This window comes from Centrocercus urophasianus, unplaced genomic scaffold, assembly GCF_019232065.1.
Source record: "Centrocercus urophasianus isolate 14NV4802_14NV808 unplaced genomic scaffold, USGS_Curo_1.0 seq_1338, whole genome shotgun sequence".
NCBI lineage: Eukaryota > Metazoa > Chordata > Aves > Galliformes > Phasianidae > Centrocercus > Centrocercus urophasianus.
This window is the reverse complement of record NW_024884518.1, coordinates 1-16,930: the sequence shown is the minus strand read 5'-3', so window position 1 is coordinate 16,930 and position 16,930 is coordinate 1. Positions and strand designations below refer to the sequence as shown.

Sequence of the window (16,930 nt, the reverse complement as noted above, 5' to 3'; positions counted from 1 at the left end):
CCCCCTCCTCTCAACTCCCTGCAAAGAATTTGTGAGATTTGCTTCTGTGGCAAATCTGCAAAGCCAAAATCATCCTGGGACCCCTCGATGGATCTGGTTTCTTTCTCTGCACCGCAAAAATCTGCTTTTGCTTTCCAAAACTCTGCTGCAAATCCACTCTGGGCTCCGGAGCTTTCGTTCAGGCATGCTACAAATCTGGCCGAGGCTAAGGATGGAAAATGCACAAGGCTTTGTGCTGCCGAGGGGCTTCCTGCCGGTTCTGCTTCCCCTTTGGTGGCCCCCAGCCCCATGGCTGGGCTGGGAGCTGTGGGATTGGGGCAGCTGAGGCTGGAGGAGCACTGCTGAGGCTGCTTTGGGAGCTGAGGGGGCTGAGGTACCACTTTGTGCACCTCCAGGAGTATTTTGGAGAGGGGGAGCTGGGAGGAACTGTGCCACTTAGTTGGGACATCCCTATGTCCAGTGCTGCCTTTGCCCAAACCAGCACCTGGAAACAGCTCAGCTCACCTCTGGGAAAAAGATGGAGCCCCAGCCTGGCAGGTAATTAAACATCCCGCTTAATGAGACTGTTGAATGTGCTAATAAATATCAGCAGCTCTGAATTAGGGGGGTGGGAGATCTAACCTGTGCTTAATGAGAAGCTGTGCTCTGGTTCAGTCAGTGTACCTCATTGCATAGTGCATCTCAGGGCTGTGGGAAGGCTCCACCTGCTCTCATCACTATTACCTGCAGCGATGGTCCCCTGCGATGCTCCTCAGCTGTGGCATCCCTCCTGGGTTCTAACATGTTCACCCATCACTACTTCCATGCCCATCCCAGGTTGCCCCGGCCATGCCCTGGGCTGATGTCCTGGCTGATCCCAACGGGCTGAGGCTGACAAGCAAAATCCCACCCTGGAAAAGAGGCTGTGGGCCAGATGACTCAACACTGTGTCAGTTCTGGCAGGGCGGAAGGCTGCATGACGGCCTGGGGCAAAGCACGTGTCAGCAGGGCTGCTGGCCCGCCGGATGGCTCTCAGAGCACAGAGGCTGATTCTAATCCTAACTTGAATCTCCTGTGATTCAGCTCAATACCCATCTCTGCTTCCTGCCACTCTGACCCTGGCTGCACATGTGTCTCAATGGAGTCCTGGCTGCATCCCACTGGACCCTGTTGGGGACGAGGCCCCACCCCATGTGCCAAGCAGGGCCCACACCACCAGGCTCAGGTTTCCCCACAGCAAATTCCTGCCCAGAACAAACCCGTCAGCAAATTCTTGGGGAAGCGGCTGCAGCTGTGTGCAGGAGGGATGCAGGTTTCCCAGGGGGCCCCCAGCAGCACTGTCTGGGTGGTGAGGGACACTGTCACTGGGCACTCTGCAGTCCATCACCTCTGTGGGTCATCCAGTTCCTGGGGGCTGTAGGGACTGCCCTCTCCCCAAGCATTCTGCTCAGCATCCTCCTGCCAGCTTTGACACCTTGGGGTCAGGAGCACGGTTCCCATCCCCCTGCCACATACCAGGCTCCCCCCTGACCCCAGGCACAGAGCAAGTAGGAGCTCAGCCAGGTTCTACAATGGGATGCAGCCCTATGAAGTTGGGGCGAGGGGGCCGTGCTCTGCAATCCCACTCCCATGAAAATAGCATTGCCCGTTGCTGTTGCTTTTCCCAGCCTAGTGCTGGTGCTCTCCTTGCCACCAGTGTGTCCGCCACCCACGAGGTCATCTCCAGCACTTCCACTGAGGGCCATTTCTGGCTGGGATCTGGGGACCTGGACTGGGAACTCTGTCCCCATTTTGCTACAGGGTGCCCCATCCCATACGAGCTGCAGTCAGAGTGTTTGGGGGGTCCTTTGCATTTGCTGGCCTAAACACTTCCAGGGCCCTGGAGGCTGACGCTGCTCTTGAAGCTGTGGGGACAGGCTATGGGGTCTCTGCTGCCACCTCCAGGGCGCTGCTGGCCTCGTCTGCGTCCCCTTGCCATCACAGCCTGACCCTGTCCCTGCAAGGTACACGGCCCCCCCACACCTATCTTCACCTCAAAGCACCCCCATCATGCGATCACCCTGGGGACACCCCTCCAAGGGTACAACGTCGTGCCCCCTGTAATAGGGATTTGGGGACGCAGCCGGGGAAGGTGACCCCCACCCGGCACCCCTTACCCCAGGGACACTGTGGGGAGGGGGGAGCCTGCCAGCGGGCAGCCCATTTCCAGGCGTCATTAAAGAGCAATTAGCTGGAAATTAAGCTGAGAACAAGTATTGATTAGCTCATTAAGGCTGGGGGAGCGGGAGGGATTGCTGCCGCTCGCCCTCATTATGGGCAAGGTTAAAGCCTGTGGTTGGGCGGCTCATTAACAATGCCAGGGAGCAATCGATGCCCCCCCTCCCCGCCGACCCTGACAGCCCCAGCACTGCGACCTGTGGGATAGGACCGTGTCACTAGGGTGGCAGCGGTGCCACCTGCAGCGTGTCACCATCCAGAGCTCCACATCTGCTGCTCCCAGAGCAGCACGAGCTGTCCCTGCACAGGTTGGGGGGGGGAGGGAGGGGGCGGGGAGAAGTGTCATCATTATTTTTGTTTTCTTTGCTCTGCCCTGGAAATATATTGTATTCTCAGCTAATCCCGTTCAATTACACCACAATAAAACACATAATAAAAACATAATTCATTTTTCCTGAGCGCTCTCTCTCTCCCCGCGTCTTGGCAAGCTATTAAAAATTTGTCTTCATTTTTCTGGCAAGAGCCTTGTACCTTTTCATCTTTAATTTATGAGAGCAGAACAGCAATTGACAAGCCCTTATTGCACGGCGAGGGGCTGCATTATTTATAAGCCGCCGATGGCTGGCTCGGGGGAGATATGTGCAATATGCCGGGGCTGGGGAGAGTGGGGGCTGCTCCTGCATCCCTAATGGGTGCTGCGTGCTCTGTGCTGAGCATCCATCCCATAGTGTCCCCATGGCAGCCCCCAGCCCCTTTCCATGGCATGGGCAGCGGTAAGCAAGGGACTTCTCTCTGCTTTTGTATAAACAAACCTGCCTTTATTATTTGGTAGATACAGGTATGGAGTATGTATTACAAAAATAACCAGAGGAAACAACGATGTGCTTAAAGCCATATGAGAAGGTCCATGGAGGAAGCCACGCAGGAGCCGAGCCTTGAGCAAAGGCTGCATTAAAGGGAATAAAATGGGGACTGCTGAGATTAAAATGTGCCATTTGCTCCGGGGAAAGCCAGATTACAGCCCTGGATCAGCACATAGCAGAGCGCACGGGGAGCTGCGCACGCACACCCAGGCTGGAGCGGCCTCCTCCACTGCACTGTATATCTCATAGTGCTCAGCCCTGGCTTCTGGGGGGTTGTGTTCTCTGGATGCCATGCCCAAGGGTGGGAGCATCCATCTGAGGCTCTAGCCTGGGGGATGCCATGGGACACAGCCTGAACACAGCCACATACATACTGGGTATGGGAAACACGCAGGATGGAGACGCCTGGTAGGACATGGGTCAGAGCTTGCAGGGACACCAGCAGCACAGCCACCCCATGATATTGCCCAAGGTCCCTGCAATGTGCAGCACCGCAGGAGGATGGCAGCAGCACATGAGGCCCCTTTGTTCCTACCCTCATGAAGCACCGCATGCCCAGTGCCCAGCCCTGCTGCCAGTAGCCTTGTGCCACCAGGGAAATATCCCCTCCTCCTGGCACCGGGCTGATGGCCCTCAGGACAGCCCCATGAAGGGACGGGAGAGCAGCAAAGCACAGCTCAGGGGAGGTGCTAGGATGGGAGCCCGCTGGGTTTGGGGGCTCAGCTATACCCGAGCACCCGGGGACAGAGGCGGCCACAGGGCAGCAGCTGCATCCTTGGGACGCTCTGAGCTCAGCGACGCAGCGGCCCTGTGCTCACAGCCCCTTGTTGAAGTAGACAGTGTGCAGCTGTGGGTCCACCTCCCGGATCTGAGCTTGGACGCTGGGCTCCAGGCGGCTCACCTGCATCGAGCTGCCAAGAGACATGGAGCGTTGGGGGGGCATTTGCAAGCTTTTGGCTTGAAAGGAGCAAAAGCATCTCCAGAGAGCTGCGCAAAATGCCCATCCTTACCTCTTCTGTGGGAAGAGTGCGCAGCACAGCGGGGTTGCAAACACCAAGCTGCATGGAGAAGACAAGGAGAGCAGTGGGGGCAGCCAGGAGATGAGGAGGGGCCCTCCCAGCCCCAGACCTCAGTCCCCAGTGTGGGGCCAACAAGGATGCTGAGGCATCATCTGTCCTACCAAGTGCAAACCTGTTCCTGGCACAGGGCATCACCCTCATCCCACCTCCCTGGGGTCACTTACCAGAGTCCAACCAGGCCAACCTGCAGGGGAGCGTTCAGGTACGGGTACCGCTGTAGGGGACAGTTTGTTGTCAGTGGGATAGGCAGGTGCTGTTCCCATGCAGGGTTCCAGCACAGTGCTAGTGGGCTATCCCTACGCCCACTCTCCTGCCCCTGTACCTTCAGGAAGGCTCTTTTCTCCAGCACATTCATGATCACCGGGGGGATGGCTGGGGCAAAAGAAAAGGAAATGAGCTCCATGGAACCTGACTCACATGGCCAGGGCTGGGGCTGCGCACTTACCCATGGCCGGGGCTGCCATCCCGATGCGGGACACCACCACCTGGAAGATGGCCTTCTGAGCAGCTGCCGTGGACTCACCCAGGCGGTTCCCGTTCTCATCTGTGATGGGGATTCCCACTTTGAGCTCCCTGTAAGGACAGCAGGGATGAAGGGGGCAGAGGCACAGCAAGCAGGGAGGTCGGTGTCCCTCCAGGTCCCCCACCCATGCACTATGTGATACGCTGGGGCTCTTGGCTGGACTCCACGTGTGCACCCAGGGATTAACTCACAGCTCTTGGGACAAAATCAGGAGCTGGTACCCCCAAACCAGCCTTTTGGTGTTTGGGGCCCCAAAAAGCTTCTGCAGAGCACAGGCACTGCTCCCCGCAATGTCCCCATGTCTCCCCCTGCAGCTGGGCACCCACCTCTGTCTCATCAGTGGGATGTTGATGCAGTTGGCAGCAGCCACAGCCGCAAAAGGCACGTAGCGCCCGATGATGGCCGGCAGGTGCTGGGAGGGGAGCAGGGAGCAGGTCACTGAGAGGCTCTGGGGACACAGCTGGCTGTCCCCAAACACCTGGAACACCCTTACCTTGGTGAGGGACTTGAGCCCCAGTGCCGTAACAACCGCACCGCCGGTCGCGCTCACGTAGGCCGTCCCCAGCTGGCTGCAAAGGCAGGAGCTGACACCCACGTCCCACCACCCCACAGACAAATGTCCCACCATGCCGGGAAAACTCACCTGGGGGTGATGGGGGCATCCCCGCTGCGGTTGGTGTAGTTAACAATGGCGTTGAAGGACTGATTGACCCACTGCCAAAACACCACAGCCGGCGTGGTCCTACAGGCACCGGCATCGTTGGAGGGCGTCCATGGCAGGGGGGGACACAGGCACCCGGGGGTGCTGGGGATGGGGAGGGGGTCAGTACCTATAGAATGTCAGCATGCAGCCGGTGATGGTCATGTTCATGGGCACCTGGGCCGACATGCGACCGATGAGCAGCATCTTCTCGCCCGTGTCGGGGTGGAAGGCGGAATCATAGATGTACTTGGCACGCCATAGCTCATCCTCGGTCAGCCCCGGGGGCACCGTGCCCGCCCTGTGGGATGTGCACAGCTGCGGCACAGATCCCACCACTGTCCCGCGCGCGGGTGGAACCCCCCCGTGTCCCGTACCTGTAGGCCAGCACCAGGCGACGCGCCTCATCCAGGGCTGCCCCCGACAGCAGCAGGTTGCGGGGGTCGGTGACGGTGAAGAAGTGCTTGGCTCGGCCCTGGAACGTGCTCTGGTCCCAGCGGGGCTCGCGGATGTCGATGGTGCTGGGCAGCGTGGGGGGCATCCTCTGCGAAGGGGGGGGGGGCACGGGAGGATGCGGTGACACGAAGCCCCGGAGCCGCCCCCCGGAAAAGCCCCGCGCCGGCCCCGCTCCCACCCGTCGCGCAGCCGCTTCGGGGGATCGGCAGCTCGGACCTCTATCCCCGCCACCCCCCCCGGGTGACCCCCCCGATCCCCGCTCCCGGCCGGCACTCACGGCTCCGGACAGCGCCCGCTCGGCTCCGCACCGCTCCGCCCCGATGACGTCCGCGCCCGTCACGGGGCCGCCTCACGCCGGGGGTGGGGGGGGTGGCGGAGGCCGCGGCAGTGGCGGCTGAGGCTGAGCGGGGCCATCTGCGCCATGCGGAGCTACGTGCGGAGCGGCACGGCCACGGGGCGGGGGGCGCGCGTGGGGATGAACGCGGGCCGGTCCTGCGTGGGAGAGCTCAGGCGGCGCGGTCACGTGGGCGCGGTCACGTGGGCGGGCGCGGTCACGCGTGTGTGTGCGTGTGTATATGCGCATTTGGGCGTGCTTCCGCGCGCCCACGCGTGGCACAGCGCCCGTGTGCGCGGCAGCCGGGGTCGAGCCGCCTCGTGCACACGGCCTTATCCCTTCGCGCGCGCGTGGGCTGCGGGCGTCCAATCAGGAGCGCCGTCGGGACTCCGGCCCGCCCGGCTGCCCGGCGCCTCCTTCTCCCCCCGTTGCCGCGCATCACCTGAAACCGGCACGGTGTCGGGTTCGCGCGGCAGGCGCCAGCCCTGCCGTTGGTCACGGCCGGCCCCGGGGCGGGGGGATGGGGCGACACCGGCTGGCACCGTTCGGGCCGGGAGAGGGGCAGCCCCACGCCCCATCTCGTGCCTCAGTCCTCCCGTGCTCGGCGTTTGGGTCCGCGCGCGGCCCCGCGGGGGGGCTCATCCCACAGGAGGGGGAGGGTGTGACACGGAGCTCCCCCCGCGCCCAGCGCCAGCCCTGGCCACCTGAGTGACGGCTCCCACGGCCGGCACACCGCCGGGACAGCCAATCTCCGCTGGCACCGACGGGCGGGAGGCGGTGCTGCTGTCCCCCCTCTCCCCCCGCGTCCTCTCCATCCCCCCCGCGCCGAGCGGTGTCTCTTTCGCAGGTGGCACCATGGGGACAGGTGAGGAGGGCAGGGGGAGGGGGGACGGGGGTGGCATGGGGACCCCAGCGCCGAGCGCCCCGTCGGGGGGGAGCGCCGCTGGAGCGCGGAGGGGTGGCCCTCGGGAGGGGGGGCTGCCGGGCGGCGGGGACACCGCGGAGGGGACGCACGCAAAGGAGACATCACTTATTTATGGAGGTCAGGCCGGGGCGAGCGGGGGGCGCCGGGAAAATCCCCCCCCGCGCCCTTCCCCCGAGAACGGGGATATTCGTGGGATTGTGGGTGCGGGGGGGCTCCGTGCAAATCCGCATCTTCCTGAGGCTGAGGTCCCCGCATTGCCACCGGCGATCCCGCTGGGATGCGGCAAGTCGCGGCATCTGGGCAGCAGGGGAGGTCACACCGTGCCGCTCGCTGTCCCCCCCACAGGCTGTGCCTCCGGGACCCTTCCTGCTGCCCCCCAGCCGGCCCCAGCGCTGCGCTGCTGAGGATCGCGCCCCAACCTGGGCATGTGCTGCGGGACGGTGCCACGGTTTCCCCCGGCTGGCGGGCAGCCCCAGCCCCGTGAGCACCTGGCGAGCCGCGGTCATACCGCTCGGCCGCCGCCATGGCCCAAGGCTGGGAGGACACAGAGATGACGGCGGCCGGGCGGTCGCGGAGCTCCAGCAGCGAGGTCAGCCTGGCGCCTCGCTGCCTGCTCAGCAAGCAGAGCCGCCTGCTCAACGGGGTCACCCGCAGCGCCCGCGCCACGTCCCCCATGGGGCGCGTCATCCTCATCAACTCCCCTATCGAAGGTATGTGGGCACCCAACCGGACAGCTGTCCCTGCCTGGGGATCGCTGTATCCCCCAGCAAGAGTCTGAGCGGTGACACGTCTGTCCCTGCAGCCAGCAGCAATGAGAGCGATGTCATCAATGCCATCACGGTGGAGAAGAGCACGGATGGCAAGCTGGGCTTTAGTGTCCGTGGTGGCTCCGAGCACGGGCTGGGCATCTTCGTGAGCAAAGTAGAAGAGGGCAGCGCTGCTGGTAGGTGGCACCGAGCAAGGGACAGATACATGCCACCAGGACACTGGGGAGCTGTCAGGGACATGGTGCCATGGTGGTGACACTGACCTTCATGTCATCACCTGCACCCACCTTGTGCTGCTTATTCCCACCAGGTTGGGATGAGACTGGGGATATAGGGGAGGGAGCAGATCAACCTTCTTGGGAACAGATCAACCTGCTTGGGGACAGGGCACCCAGCAAGGTCAGTGGCTTTAGGTCAGGTGCCCAACTGAGCTGCTCACCCCTTGCAGAGCAGGCTGGGCTGTGCGTGGGGGACAAGATCACGGAGGTGAACAGTGTGAGCCTAGAGAACATCACCATGAGCAGTGCCGTCAAGGTCCTCACTGGCAACAATCGCCTCCGCATGGTGGTCCGGCGGATGGGCCGTGTGCCGGGCATCAAGTTCTCCAAGGAGAAGACAGCCTGGTGAGCAGGACACCCCAAACCGAATCCCATGGAATGGGGAGGCTCAGTGGGGGATGCTGGATGGCAAGTAGGGGCCCAGAGGTGGGAGACTCTCACTCTACTGAGTGATATCAGTGTCCCACTGGGTGACAAGAAATGCCTCCCCCCAATGCTGTGTCCATGCCCCAGGGTGGATGTGGTGAACAGGCGCCTGGTGGTGGAGAAGAGTGGCTCAACACCATCAGAAAGTGGCTCTGAGGATGGTCTGCGGCGCATCGTCCACCTCTACACCACCTCTGACGATTACTGCCTGGGCTTCAATATCCGCGGAGGTCGGGAGTTCGGCCTTGGCATCTATGTCTCCAAGTATGGCTGCTCGTGTGTCCTCATTTTGGGGGGCATCAAGGGGACGCAGCACTCAGTTTCTACTGTGACCATTCTGGGGCTGAGCTTACCTCCCTGACTGATGCTGGGACATCACCATGTTGGGTGTTGGGGCATCACCACATTGGGTGCTGGGGTATCACCATGTTGGGTGTCGGGATTCCACTATGCTGGGTGTTGGGGCATCGACACATTGGATGCTGGGGCACCAAGACTTTTGATGATGGAACACAGGGCTGTCTGGAGAGAATGTTAGGGGCTCTGTCCCCAACCTGTCCCTCTGTCACCTAGGGTAGACCCCGGGGGGCTGGCGGAGCAGAATGGCATTCGGGTGGGCGACCAAGTCCTTGCAGCCAACGGAGTCAAGTTCGAAGACATAAGCCATAGCAAGGCAGTGGAGGTGCTCAAGGGGCAGACCCACATCATGCTTACCATCAAGGTACCCGTGTCCAGCCCTGTGGGGTCAGCGAGCCCCCATGTTGGCACTGTCCCAGCACATCCCAGTTCCCGGGGGGGTTAGCACGGCCGTGGGCCGCTTGGGTTTCATGGCTGGTGGGAGGGGGATGCATTATTCATGGCTGGCACCCGGATCGGGTTCGGCCGGCACGCGCTGACCCCTCATCTTTTCCTTGTGTGTAGGAGACCGGCCGCTTCCCTGCCTACAAGGAGCTGGTGGCCGAGTACTGCTGGCTCAGCCGCTGTAAGGACTGTGTCACTTGGGTACTGGGGGGACAGATGGTGGGACTGGGATGCTCATTGCCAAGATGTCCAGAGGGTCCTAGTGGGGAGGGATAAGGTCTGTATGCCATGGGGTCATGTGTCCTCTGTCCTGGAAGGGAACATGTGCCACGGCCAGCATTTCTGCTGTCCCAGTCATCCCCATCCCTGCAGGGGACATGAAATCCTGAGGGACATAAAGATCTCTGTGCCATGTCCCGCAGCCCTGTGTTCCCATATTCCCCCCTGCCTTTGCAATACTAGTAGCCTGCCGTCCTGTGGCCCTATGGTCCCCATGTCCCTGTCCTTGAGGAATGTGAAACTCCTGTGTTCCCTGCTGAGCCACCCCATGTCCCCCTGGTGTGCCACCGTGCGTCCCCTGGTGTGTCACTGCCTGTCCCTGCCATGCCTTGCAGTGACCAACGGGCAGCTGCAGCAGCTATCTCAGACCTCGGAGACCAGCTCCTCCATCTCCTCCTACTCCTCGGGACCACCACCAGGGACAGTGAACGGGCTGGGGACAGTGACCCCTGGGCCACCCACCCGCACAGTGGACGTGGCCATCTCCACAGAGGACGGGCCGCGGCGGGGCTGGGCACGGGATCGTGCTGAACGGGCCATGCAGACTGAACCAGCCACCGAGGGGCTGCAGGAAACGCGGCGTACAGTGCGGCCCCCAGAGCTGCTGCGGGACACGGCCATCCGAGGCCAGGGCGCCCGCGAGCCCCCCGGCACCCACCCACGCCGCACCTTCTCCCACTCCCCCAAAACGGCGCTGCTGTTGGCACTGAGCCGGCCCCGGCAGCCCATCACACGTTCCCAGAGTGACCTCACTGTGGCTGGTATGAATTCAGCACCGATAGCCCCCTAGCCCCAAACCCTATTTGGGATGTCCGCCCTGGTGCATCCCAACCTCCCGCTCTGTTCCCAGAGGAGAAGCGGAAGAAGAAGCCGGAGGGACAGGGGTCACGGGGGGCTCCTCCCGGGCTGCACCGTTCCAAGACCCTCGTCAACCTTTTCTTCAAGGGTGGCCGCACCAGCAGCCAGATCTGGGCACCCCCCAGCCCTGAGCCCCCCAGCACTGAGCGCTGGGCACGCACCAAGTCCCCAGGGCGTCCTGATGGGGACAGAGGTACTGGGGTGGGGCTAGGGGCCAGGCACAGAGCTCCACTGATGGGAGACGGGGCTTTGGGGTGGGGGTCCCTGTGTATGCAATTTCACCGCTGCCCCAGTTGCTCACCCATCTCCATCTCCCTTGCAGTAGGTGCTGTGCAGAAGTTTGTCATCCGGAGCCTCAAGCGGGGTAATGGGGGTGGTTGTGGGGGGGTCTTGCATGGTGTGGCCAAGTAAGGGGTGGGCACCGGCGGTCCCCATTTCCAGTGCTTTGTGTGTGACTTTGGCATGGATCAAGCCTGCATATGGGTTTGGGGCTGGTATAGGGCAATGGGCACAAGGTATCCCTGCCTCACTGGCCACCCTCTGCTCTGTCCCCCAGAGAAAAGCCGCCGTGGCCCCATCCCAGCCCCGTTCTGCAGCCCAGGCACCCCACAGCCTGACGGTGGTGATCCCGAGGCACGGCTTACACTTATCCAGGACACAGCAGCACGGCTGCTCAGCCCCGATGAGGTGACGGCCGTGCTCCGCCACTGCACTCGGGTACGGCACCACGTGCATCACTGGGAGGTAAACTGGAGTATGGGCTTGGGGCTGACACCCACTCCATGCCTGCAGTACCTGCATGAGGGCGGTGTGGAGGACCTGGTGCGGCCGTTGCTCGCTATCCTGGACAGGCCCGAGAAGGTGCTGCTGCTGCGGGATGTCAGGTGGGCACATGGGTGCCACTGGGATGGATTGGAGCCCTGCGCTCTGCTCATACCACAGTTTGAGCACCGTTTGTCCTTACAGGAGTGTGGTGGCCCCCACAGACCTGGGACGTTTCGACAGCATGGTGATGCCGCTGGAGCTGGAGGCTTTTGATGCCCTCAAGAGCCGCTCAGGTAGAGCCCAGCATGGAGCTGGGGGGCAGAGTGGGAGGTCACCACGCTGACCCCACTGTTCCTCTCCTGCAGTGCGCTCGCCTGCCCTGCGCCCAGCCCACCATGATGTCCCCCCCAAGCGACACCTCATCACGCCTGTGCCTGGTATGTGCCCTGGGACTGGGCAATTTGGGGTGAGAGGCTCCAAAGGAAGGAGGGTTTACTCCAGAAAGAGGGGTTCTGGGGTCCGATGGGGTGGGCCCCTCTTCTGAGCCCCTCTCACTGCAGATTACCGCGGAGGTTTCCTGCTGAAGCCAGCGGGGGCCCCCGAACCAGAGGAAGTCGAGGGGCTGCTGCAGAGCCCAGCCCGACCACGGGCCTCCCCAAGTCCTCGCCGGCTGCACCCCCGCACCTACACCCCACTCCCTGACGTGCCAGTGGACGCCTACACCTACACCAGTGGTCCCCCGCCCACCCTTAGCCCCAGGCCCCCCAACTGGCTGCTGGCTGAGCCCCCACACAGCCCCCAGCCCCAGGATGGGCGCTGCTCGGTGTCGGTGAAGCCCCGGAGAGGACGGGCTCCCCTCACACTGGGAGGGGAGAGGGGTGCTGTGCCACTCGCCAATGGCCCCAGGGAGGAAGAGGAGGAAGAAGAGCGGCTGCTGACCGTCACCTTGTCCAAGCTGAAGCATTCGCTGGGTGAGTGAGGGCCTTACGGGCACCAGCACCTTTGGGATGGTTGGGACTCCCTTAACAAGGGACGGTTAAGCACCTGGACAAAACATTGAGCTCTGCCAGTTGCAGTTGCTTAGGACCTAGCGACAGGGTAGAGAGAGGCCGTGCAGCCCATGGATGGGGGTGCCATGGGGGTCCCCATGTCAGGTCTGAAGGCACCGTGGTTCCATTGCAGGGATCAGCATCTCTGGTGGTATTGAGTCACGGGCACAACCGATGGTGAAGATTGAGAAGATCTTCCCTGGGGGGGCCGCTTTCCTCAGCGGAGTCCTCAAGGTAGGGGGCAGCTCTGGGGGACCCAGCCCCTCATCTCTTCATCACTGAGCCCTGCTGCAGTGCATCTCATACCTTTCCTCCCGGTACCAGGCAGGGCATGAACTGGTGTCGGTAGACGGGGAGAGCCTGCAGAACGTCACGCACCAGCGTGCTGTGGACATCATCCGCCAGGCCTACCGCAACAAAGCCAAGGAGCCCATGGAGCTGGTGGTGCGGGTACCTGCTGCCCCCCCGGAGTGACACCGCACCTCCCCAGAAGCCATCCCACACCCCCATGGAGCTGGCTCGCTCTGCATCGAGCTGCAGCCGGTCTCAGCCAGCAGGGACAAAGGGACCCATGTGCACAGAGGGGCAGCCCAATATGGGACTGAGATGGAGGCGTGTTTGGGATAAGGGAGAAAGGCAGCCAGTCCCGATCCTGCTACAGATACATGGACACTGCCCTGAAAAACACAGCCAGGGGCTTGTCTTTAATCAGTGTATCCGTGTGGTAAGAGGGCAAGCCAGGCTCTGGAAGTGGGACACAACAGAAATAAAAGTACAAAAATATAACGCCCCCTGGCAGCCAGGGGCGAGCAAGCCAGAGCTGGGCACAGCCAGACTATTCCTTTGGTTTGACCCGCGGGCACACAGCCTGTCCCCATCCCTGGTGTCCCCATGCTGGTGTGCAGTGCTGGCTCCTGGCACCAAGCCCCTCTCCCCACACCGAGCAGGCTGGGAATCACGGGGGCATGGCTGGGCTTTCTGGGGAGGGGGGACACAGGAACAAGGGCACGGGGAAGGCACTAAGGGCAATGTGCCCCATGGTAGGGGTGAGGAGACCATGGCCTGGCAGAGTGTGAGTAAGGGGGGAGGAGGTGTTTTTTGGCAGGTCCTATAAAAATAGAGTTATTTAAAATGGCACAGAAATGAATCCCCTGACAAACACACTTGGGAAGGTGGGGGGAAGGCTGGCATGAGCAAGGACATGGCACACTGTCCCTATGGGAAGTGGCTGTGTGACAGTGCTGGGAGGGATGTGAGGGAGGTGACAACGCACCCTCCCCAAGGTGACCCTGGCTGAAGTCAGCACACTAATCCCTGGCTGCTAAGAGGATCAGCAGGAACCAGCTCTGGGACATGGCACCCCTTCGGCCCCACAGCTCACAGGCACCCCCTGCCACGGTGCAGCCGCCACGACCTCAATCTACACTGCGATGCTGGGGAGGGGGCAGCACCTGAGGTCCCTGGTGCGCCCTCCCAGTGCATAGCAGTGGCGAACGGGAACTCCCGCTCTCAGCCCCACAGCTCCCAAAATCCCAGGGGCTAGGGCAGGCAGTGTCTCAGATCTCGGTGGCCGTGATCTCCTCGAAGGGCAGATCGGGGCCGGGGGTCTCGCAGGGCTCCATCGGGGGCTCCTCTCCCTGCAGCCGGAGGTGTTGCAGCCGCTGCTCCAGGCGCCGGTTGCGGCGGTACATCTGGATGTAGTTGTACTGCAGCTGCTTCTGGTAGCGGATCACCCTCTCCTTCTCTCCCTGCCATGTGCTGCGCTCCTGCTCGAAGGCGTCCCGCTGCTCCTGCCCGCGCCGCCGCTCCAGGGCCACCTCTGCCCGCAGCCGCTCCAGCTGCCGCTGCAGCCCCGCCATGCCCCGCGGCTCCTCGCCGGGCTCGGGGCAGCCCTCGCTGGGCTGAGGGCAGCGTCCCCAAGCGGCGTCCCGCAGCCCGGCCACCTCCTGCTCCAGACGGCCCGCTTTGGCACGGAACAGGTCAGCCTCGCTCTTGCGTCGCTGCAGTTCATTGGCGCACACCTCGAGCTCCAGCGCCTTCAGCCGGGCGGCCTCCTGCAGCCCCCGCGCCTGCTGCTCACCTGCCTGCAGCTCGGCCCGCGCCTCGCGCAGCTGCGCTCGCAGCACCAGCAGTTCTGTACCGCGCTGTGCCAGTTCTGCCTGCGACTCCTTCAGCTGCTGCTTCAGCAGTGAGATCTCGCCTGACTTCTGGCACACCTATGGACAGTGGATGCTCAGGCACTGGCCATGGCCCCATCCTGCCCCCCAAGAAACAGGGACACCATGGTTGTCCCCAGTATGGCTCACCTCCCACTTGGTCTCCTCCAGCCGTGGCCCCAGCTCGGTGTGCTCCCGCTGGAAGGATGCACAGCGGCGCTCCAGAAGCTCCCGCTCCTGCAGCAGCTGAGCAAAGTCCTCCTGCAGCTGCTTCTTCTCCTGCTGCAGCTGCAGCACCTGGAGCTGCAGGACCTGCTGCCCACGCTGCGCCTGCTGGGCCGCCTGTCGCACCTGGGCCGTACAGCGCTGCCGCAAGCCTTCCAGCTCTTGCTCACATCGACGCTGCTTCTCTTCGTACACCTGGGCACAGGTGCATGTTGAGATAGGACATCCCACACCACCACCTCCATGTCTCCCCAAGTCGGCATCTAGAGCCTCCACGGGGTTTCCCAGACACACCACTGCATGCACAACCCAAAACCCACACGATGGGGCCATATGGGCACCCCCAGCCCTGAGAGCTCCCCTGGTTCTCCACACCCTTGAAGGCTTCTTACCTGGCAGATGGCCACCTCATTCTCATCCAGGCTGTCCCGCAGCTGCTGCAGCTCGGCCTCCCTCTCCCGCAGCTTGTCCTCCAGCTCACGCACCAGCAGGACGTCCTCACCTGGCAGCGGCGAACGCTCGCAGGAGCCACTCTCAGACGAGGGCCGGCCCCGGCCACTCAGCGAGCCCGTGCTTTTGCTGGAGGATGAGCGCCCACTGTCTGAGTTGGAAGGGCCGGCTGGTGGGCGGTAGCCACCTGAGGGCTCAGGGTGACCGTGAGGGGTGGCTGGGAGGTTGCCAGGCTCAGTATGCTGGCTGCAGCCTGTGCTGTAGGTGGGCAGGCTGGACAGAGAGTTGCGTCCCGAGTCTGAGAGCGTGCCTGAGTGGCTGCTGGCACGGCAGCTCAGTGAGCCAGGCTTCTCGGCCCCGGTGGTCCCCAGAAGGTGAGTGAGGCTCACCTGGCTCTCTGACAGCACTGCAGCCCCTGGACGTACCCCCTGGTTGGCTGGCCCTGGAGCAGTCCTGATTTTGGGTACCACCGGCTTGAATGCCATGGGGCGAATCAGGGTCTTCTCCACATTCTGAAAGGGGAAAGAGGAGAGAGTGGGGTCTGGGAAACAGGCACTCTCCAGAGGTGGCCTGGCAGAGGCTAGGGATGCTGCCAGAGCACCAGGAAGAACTCAGTAACCCCACCAATTCTGCTCCCACCCAACACCTCAAGGTGTTCCAGCTCTGAAGATGACCACTAGATGCCCTCTGCTTCATGCAGCAGTTTCAGAGAGACTCCCACACACAAATGGCCACTGCTGACTCAAGGAAGAGAGCAACAGGAGCACAGAGATGACCACCACCCAAAGGGACACGGACCATGTGTTCTCTCCTTGCATGCACCAGCACCTCTCCCCAAGCCCAGCAGCCCCAGTGTGGCACAGGGCGCTGAGCAGATCCCCCAGCACCGCTCCCATCTTACCTCCTCTAGCTTGCCAGAGACAGGGACAAGCTTGGGGGGTGGCCCCCGGATGCCATCACTTGGGGCCTGTTCATCTCGCGCCTCATCTGAATCACTGCAGGGGCTGACGGGAGAGGCAGCCTCCAGCCACTCCCCATGGAAAACTTCGTTGGTGTAAGCATGGGCAGTGGCTGAGCACGGCTTCTTAGGGGGCAAAGTGTGGAGCAGGGGATCCGGGGGGCTAGCTCGCAGCAGCATATCCTGCACACGGAAGGGACCCCCAGCACCAGCAGGCTGGCAGGAGCGATCGTGGCAGGGTCGGCTGGCTATCAGGCTGCCCACACTGCCCATGGTGCTGTGGGTGGGCAGCGGCGAGCGGGCAGCAGTGTGCAGCTGGGCAGCCGCCTCAGGGGTGGCCTCGATGGAAACAGGCAGCGTCTGCACAATGGCCATGGCAGGGGGGCCCCCAGAGGGCAGGGGGGCAAGGGCAGCCTGTAAAAGAAAGGCAACGTGGGGTCATCAAGCAGCAAACTCACTCATTCGTCCCATAGGATGCCAATGAGTACAAGACCCCCCATAATGGGGCAGGCGGATGTGGGATGGCTGCAAGAGATATGCTGGGCAGGAGGAGGCGTCGAGCAGAGCAGCATAAAGCTGGGATTAGCCGAAGAAGGGGGGGAGGCATGGAACACGCTGGGGACTCACGCAGCACCAATGCTCCCCTGCAAGGCCCAAAGGAAGAGCTCCACGGAGAGCAGGGCAGCCCCACGCACTAAGCAGGGTCCCACTGCATGGCCGTCACCCGTGCCTTCTCTGCCCCACTGCTCCCAGACCTGCACCCCTGCCCTGCCCCACAGCGCTGCCCGCACTGCCTACCCCAGCTCCCGGCTCCAGAGCCCTCAGGAAGTCCCAAACACCTC

General features: G+C 62.6%; 3 protein-coding genes across 3 annotated transcripts; 1 reads left to right on the top strand and 2 right to left on the bottom strand.

Moving 5' to 3' along the window:
* Positions 1-2,992: 2,992 nt before the first annotated feature.
* Positions 2,993-6,151, bottom strand: SFXN3 (sideroflexin 3). The gene is made up of 11 exons (XM_042813014.1): positions 6,095-6,151; positions 5,739-5,905; positions 5,492-5,662; positions 5,305-5,403; positions 5,155-5,230; positions 4,988-5,073; positions 4,584-4,711; positions 4,461-4,510; positions 4,303-4,352; positions 4,070-4,117; positions 2,993-3,970 (listed from the first exon to the last, which is right to left on the bottom strand). The coding sequence occupies exons 2-11, from the start codon at positions 5,900-5,902 to the stop codon at positions 3,874-3,876; spliced, it is 969 nt and encodes a 322-aa protein (XP_042668948.1). The 5' UTR covers positions 5,903-5,905; positions 6,095-6,151; the 3' UTR covers positions 2,993-3,873.
* A 1,448-nt stretch (positions 6,152-7,599) lies between these two features.
* PDZD7 (PDZ domain containing 7) lies at positions 7,600-13,082 on the top strand. Its single transcript, XM_042813013.1, has 16 exons — positions 7,600-7,786; positions 7,879-8,019; positions 8,292-8,466; positions 8,635-8,811; positions 9,121-9,268; positions 9,469-9,529; positions 9,963-10,388; positions 10,478-10,678; positions 10,808-10,849; positions 11,042-11,202; positions 11,278-11,369; positions 11,452-11,543; positions 11,616-11,687; positions 11,811-12,221; positions 12,433-12,533; positions 12,624-13,082. Exons 1-16 carry the CDS (start codon positions 7,600-7,602, stop codon positions 12,771-12,773), a joined length of 2,637 nt encoding a protein of 878 aa, XP_042668947.1. The 3' UTR covers positions 12,774-13,082.
* On the bottom strand, positions 12,978-16,823 carry LZTS2 (leucine zipper tumor suppressor 2). The gene is made up of 4 exons (XM_042813012.1): positions 16,032-16,823; positions 15,073-15,642; positions 14,606-14,875; positions 12,978-14,515 (listed from the first exon to the last, which is right to left on the bottom strand). Exons 1-4 carry the CDS (start codon positions 16,461-16,463, stop codon positions 13,856-13,858), a joined length of 1,932 nt encoding a protein of 643 aa, XP_042668946.1. The 5' UTR covers positions 16,464-16,823; the 3' UTR covers positions 12,978-13,855.
* Between the last annotated feature and the right edge of the window lie 107 nt (positions 16,824-16,930).

Bases quoted from the DNA above. Each gene is read 5' to 3' on its own strand.
- LZTS2 (XM_042813012.1), bottom strand. From the start codon at position 16,463: ATGGCCATTGTGCAGACGCTGCCTGTTTCCATCGAGGCCACCCCTGAG. The intron at 14,876-15,072 runs GTAAGAAGCCTT...ACCTGTGCCCAG, and splicing joins ATGAGGTGGCCATCTGCCAG to GTGTACGAAGAGAAGCAGCG. The intron at 14,516-14,605 runs GTGAGCCATACT...CACTGTCCATAG, and splicing joins TGGAGGAGACCAAGTGGGAG to GTGTGCCAGAAGTCAGGCGA.
- PDZD7 (XM_042813013.1), top strand. From the start codon at position 7,600: ATGGCCCAAGGCTGGGAGGACACAGAGATGACGGCGGCCGGGCGGTCG. The intron at 9,269-9,468 runs GTACCCGTGTCC...CCTTGTGTGTAG, and splicing joins ACATCATGCTTACCATCAAG to GAGACCGGCCGCTTCCCTGC. The intron at 9,530-9,962 runs GTAAGGACTGTG...CATGCCTTGCAG, and splicing joins GTACTGCTGGCTCAGCCGCT to TGACCAACGGGCAGCTGCAG.
- SFXN3 (XM_042813014.1), bottom strand. From the start codon at position 5,902: ATGCCCCCCACGCTGCCCAGCACCATCGACATCCGCGAGCCCCGCTGG. The intron at 4,511-4,583 runs GTAAGTGCGCAG...CTTTTGCCCCAG, and splicing joins GATGGCAGCCCCGGCCATGG to CCATCCCCCCGGTGATCATG. The intron at 4,353-4,460 runs GTACAGGGGCAG...TGTCCCCTACAG, and splicing joins AGAAAAGAGCCTTCCTGAAG to CGGTACCCGTACCTGAACGC.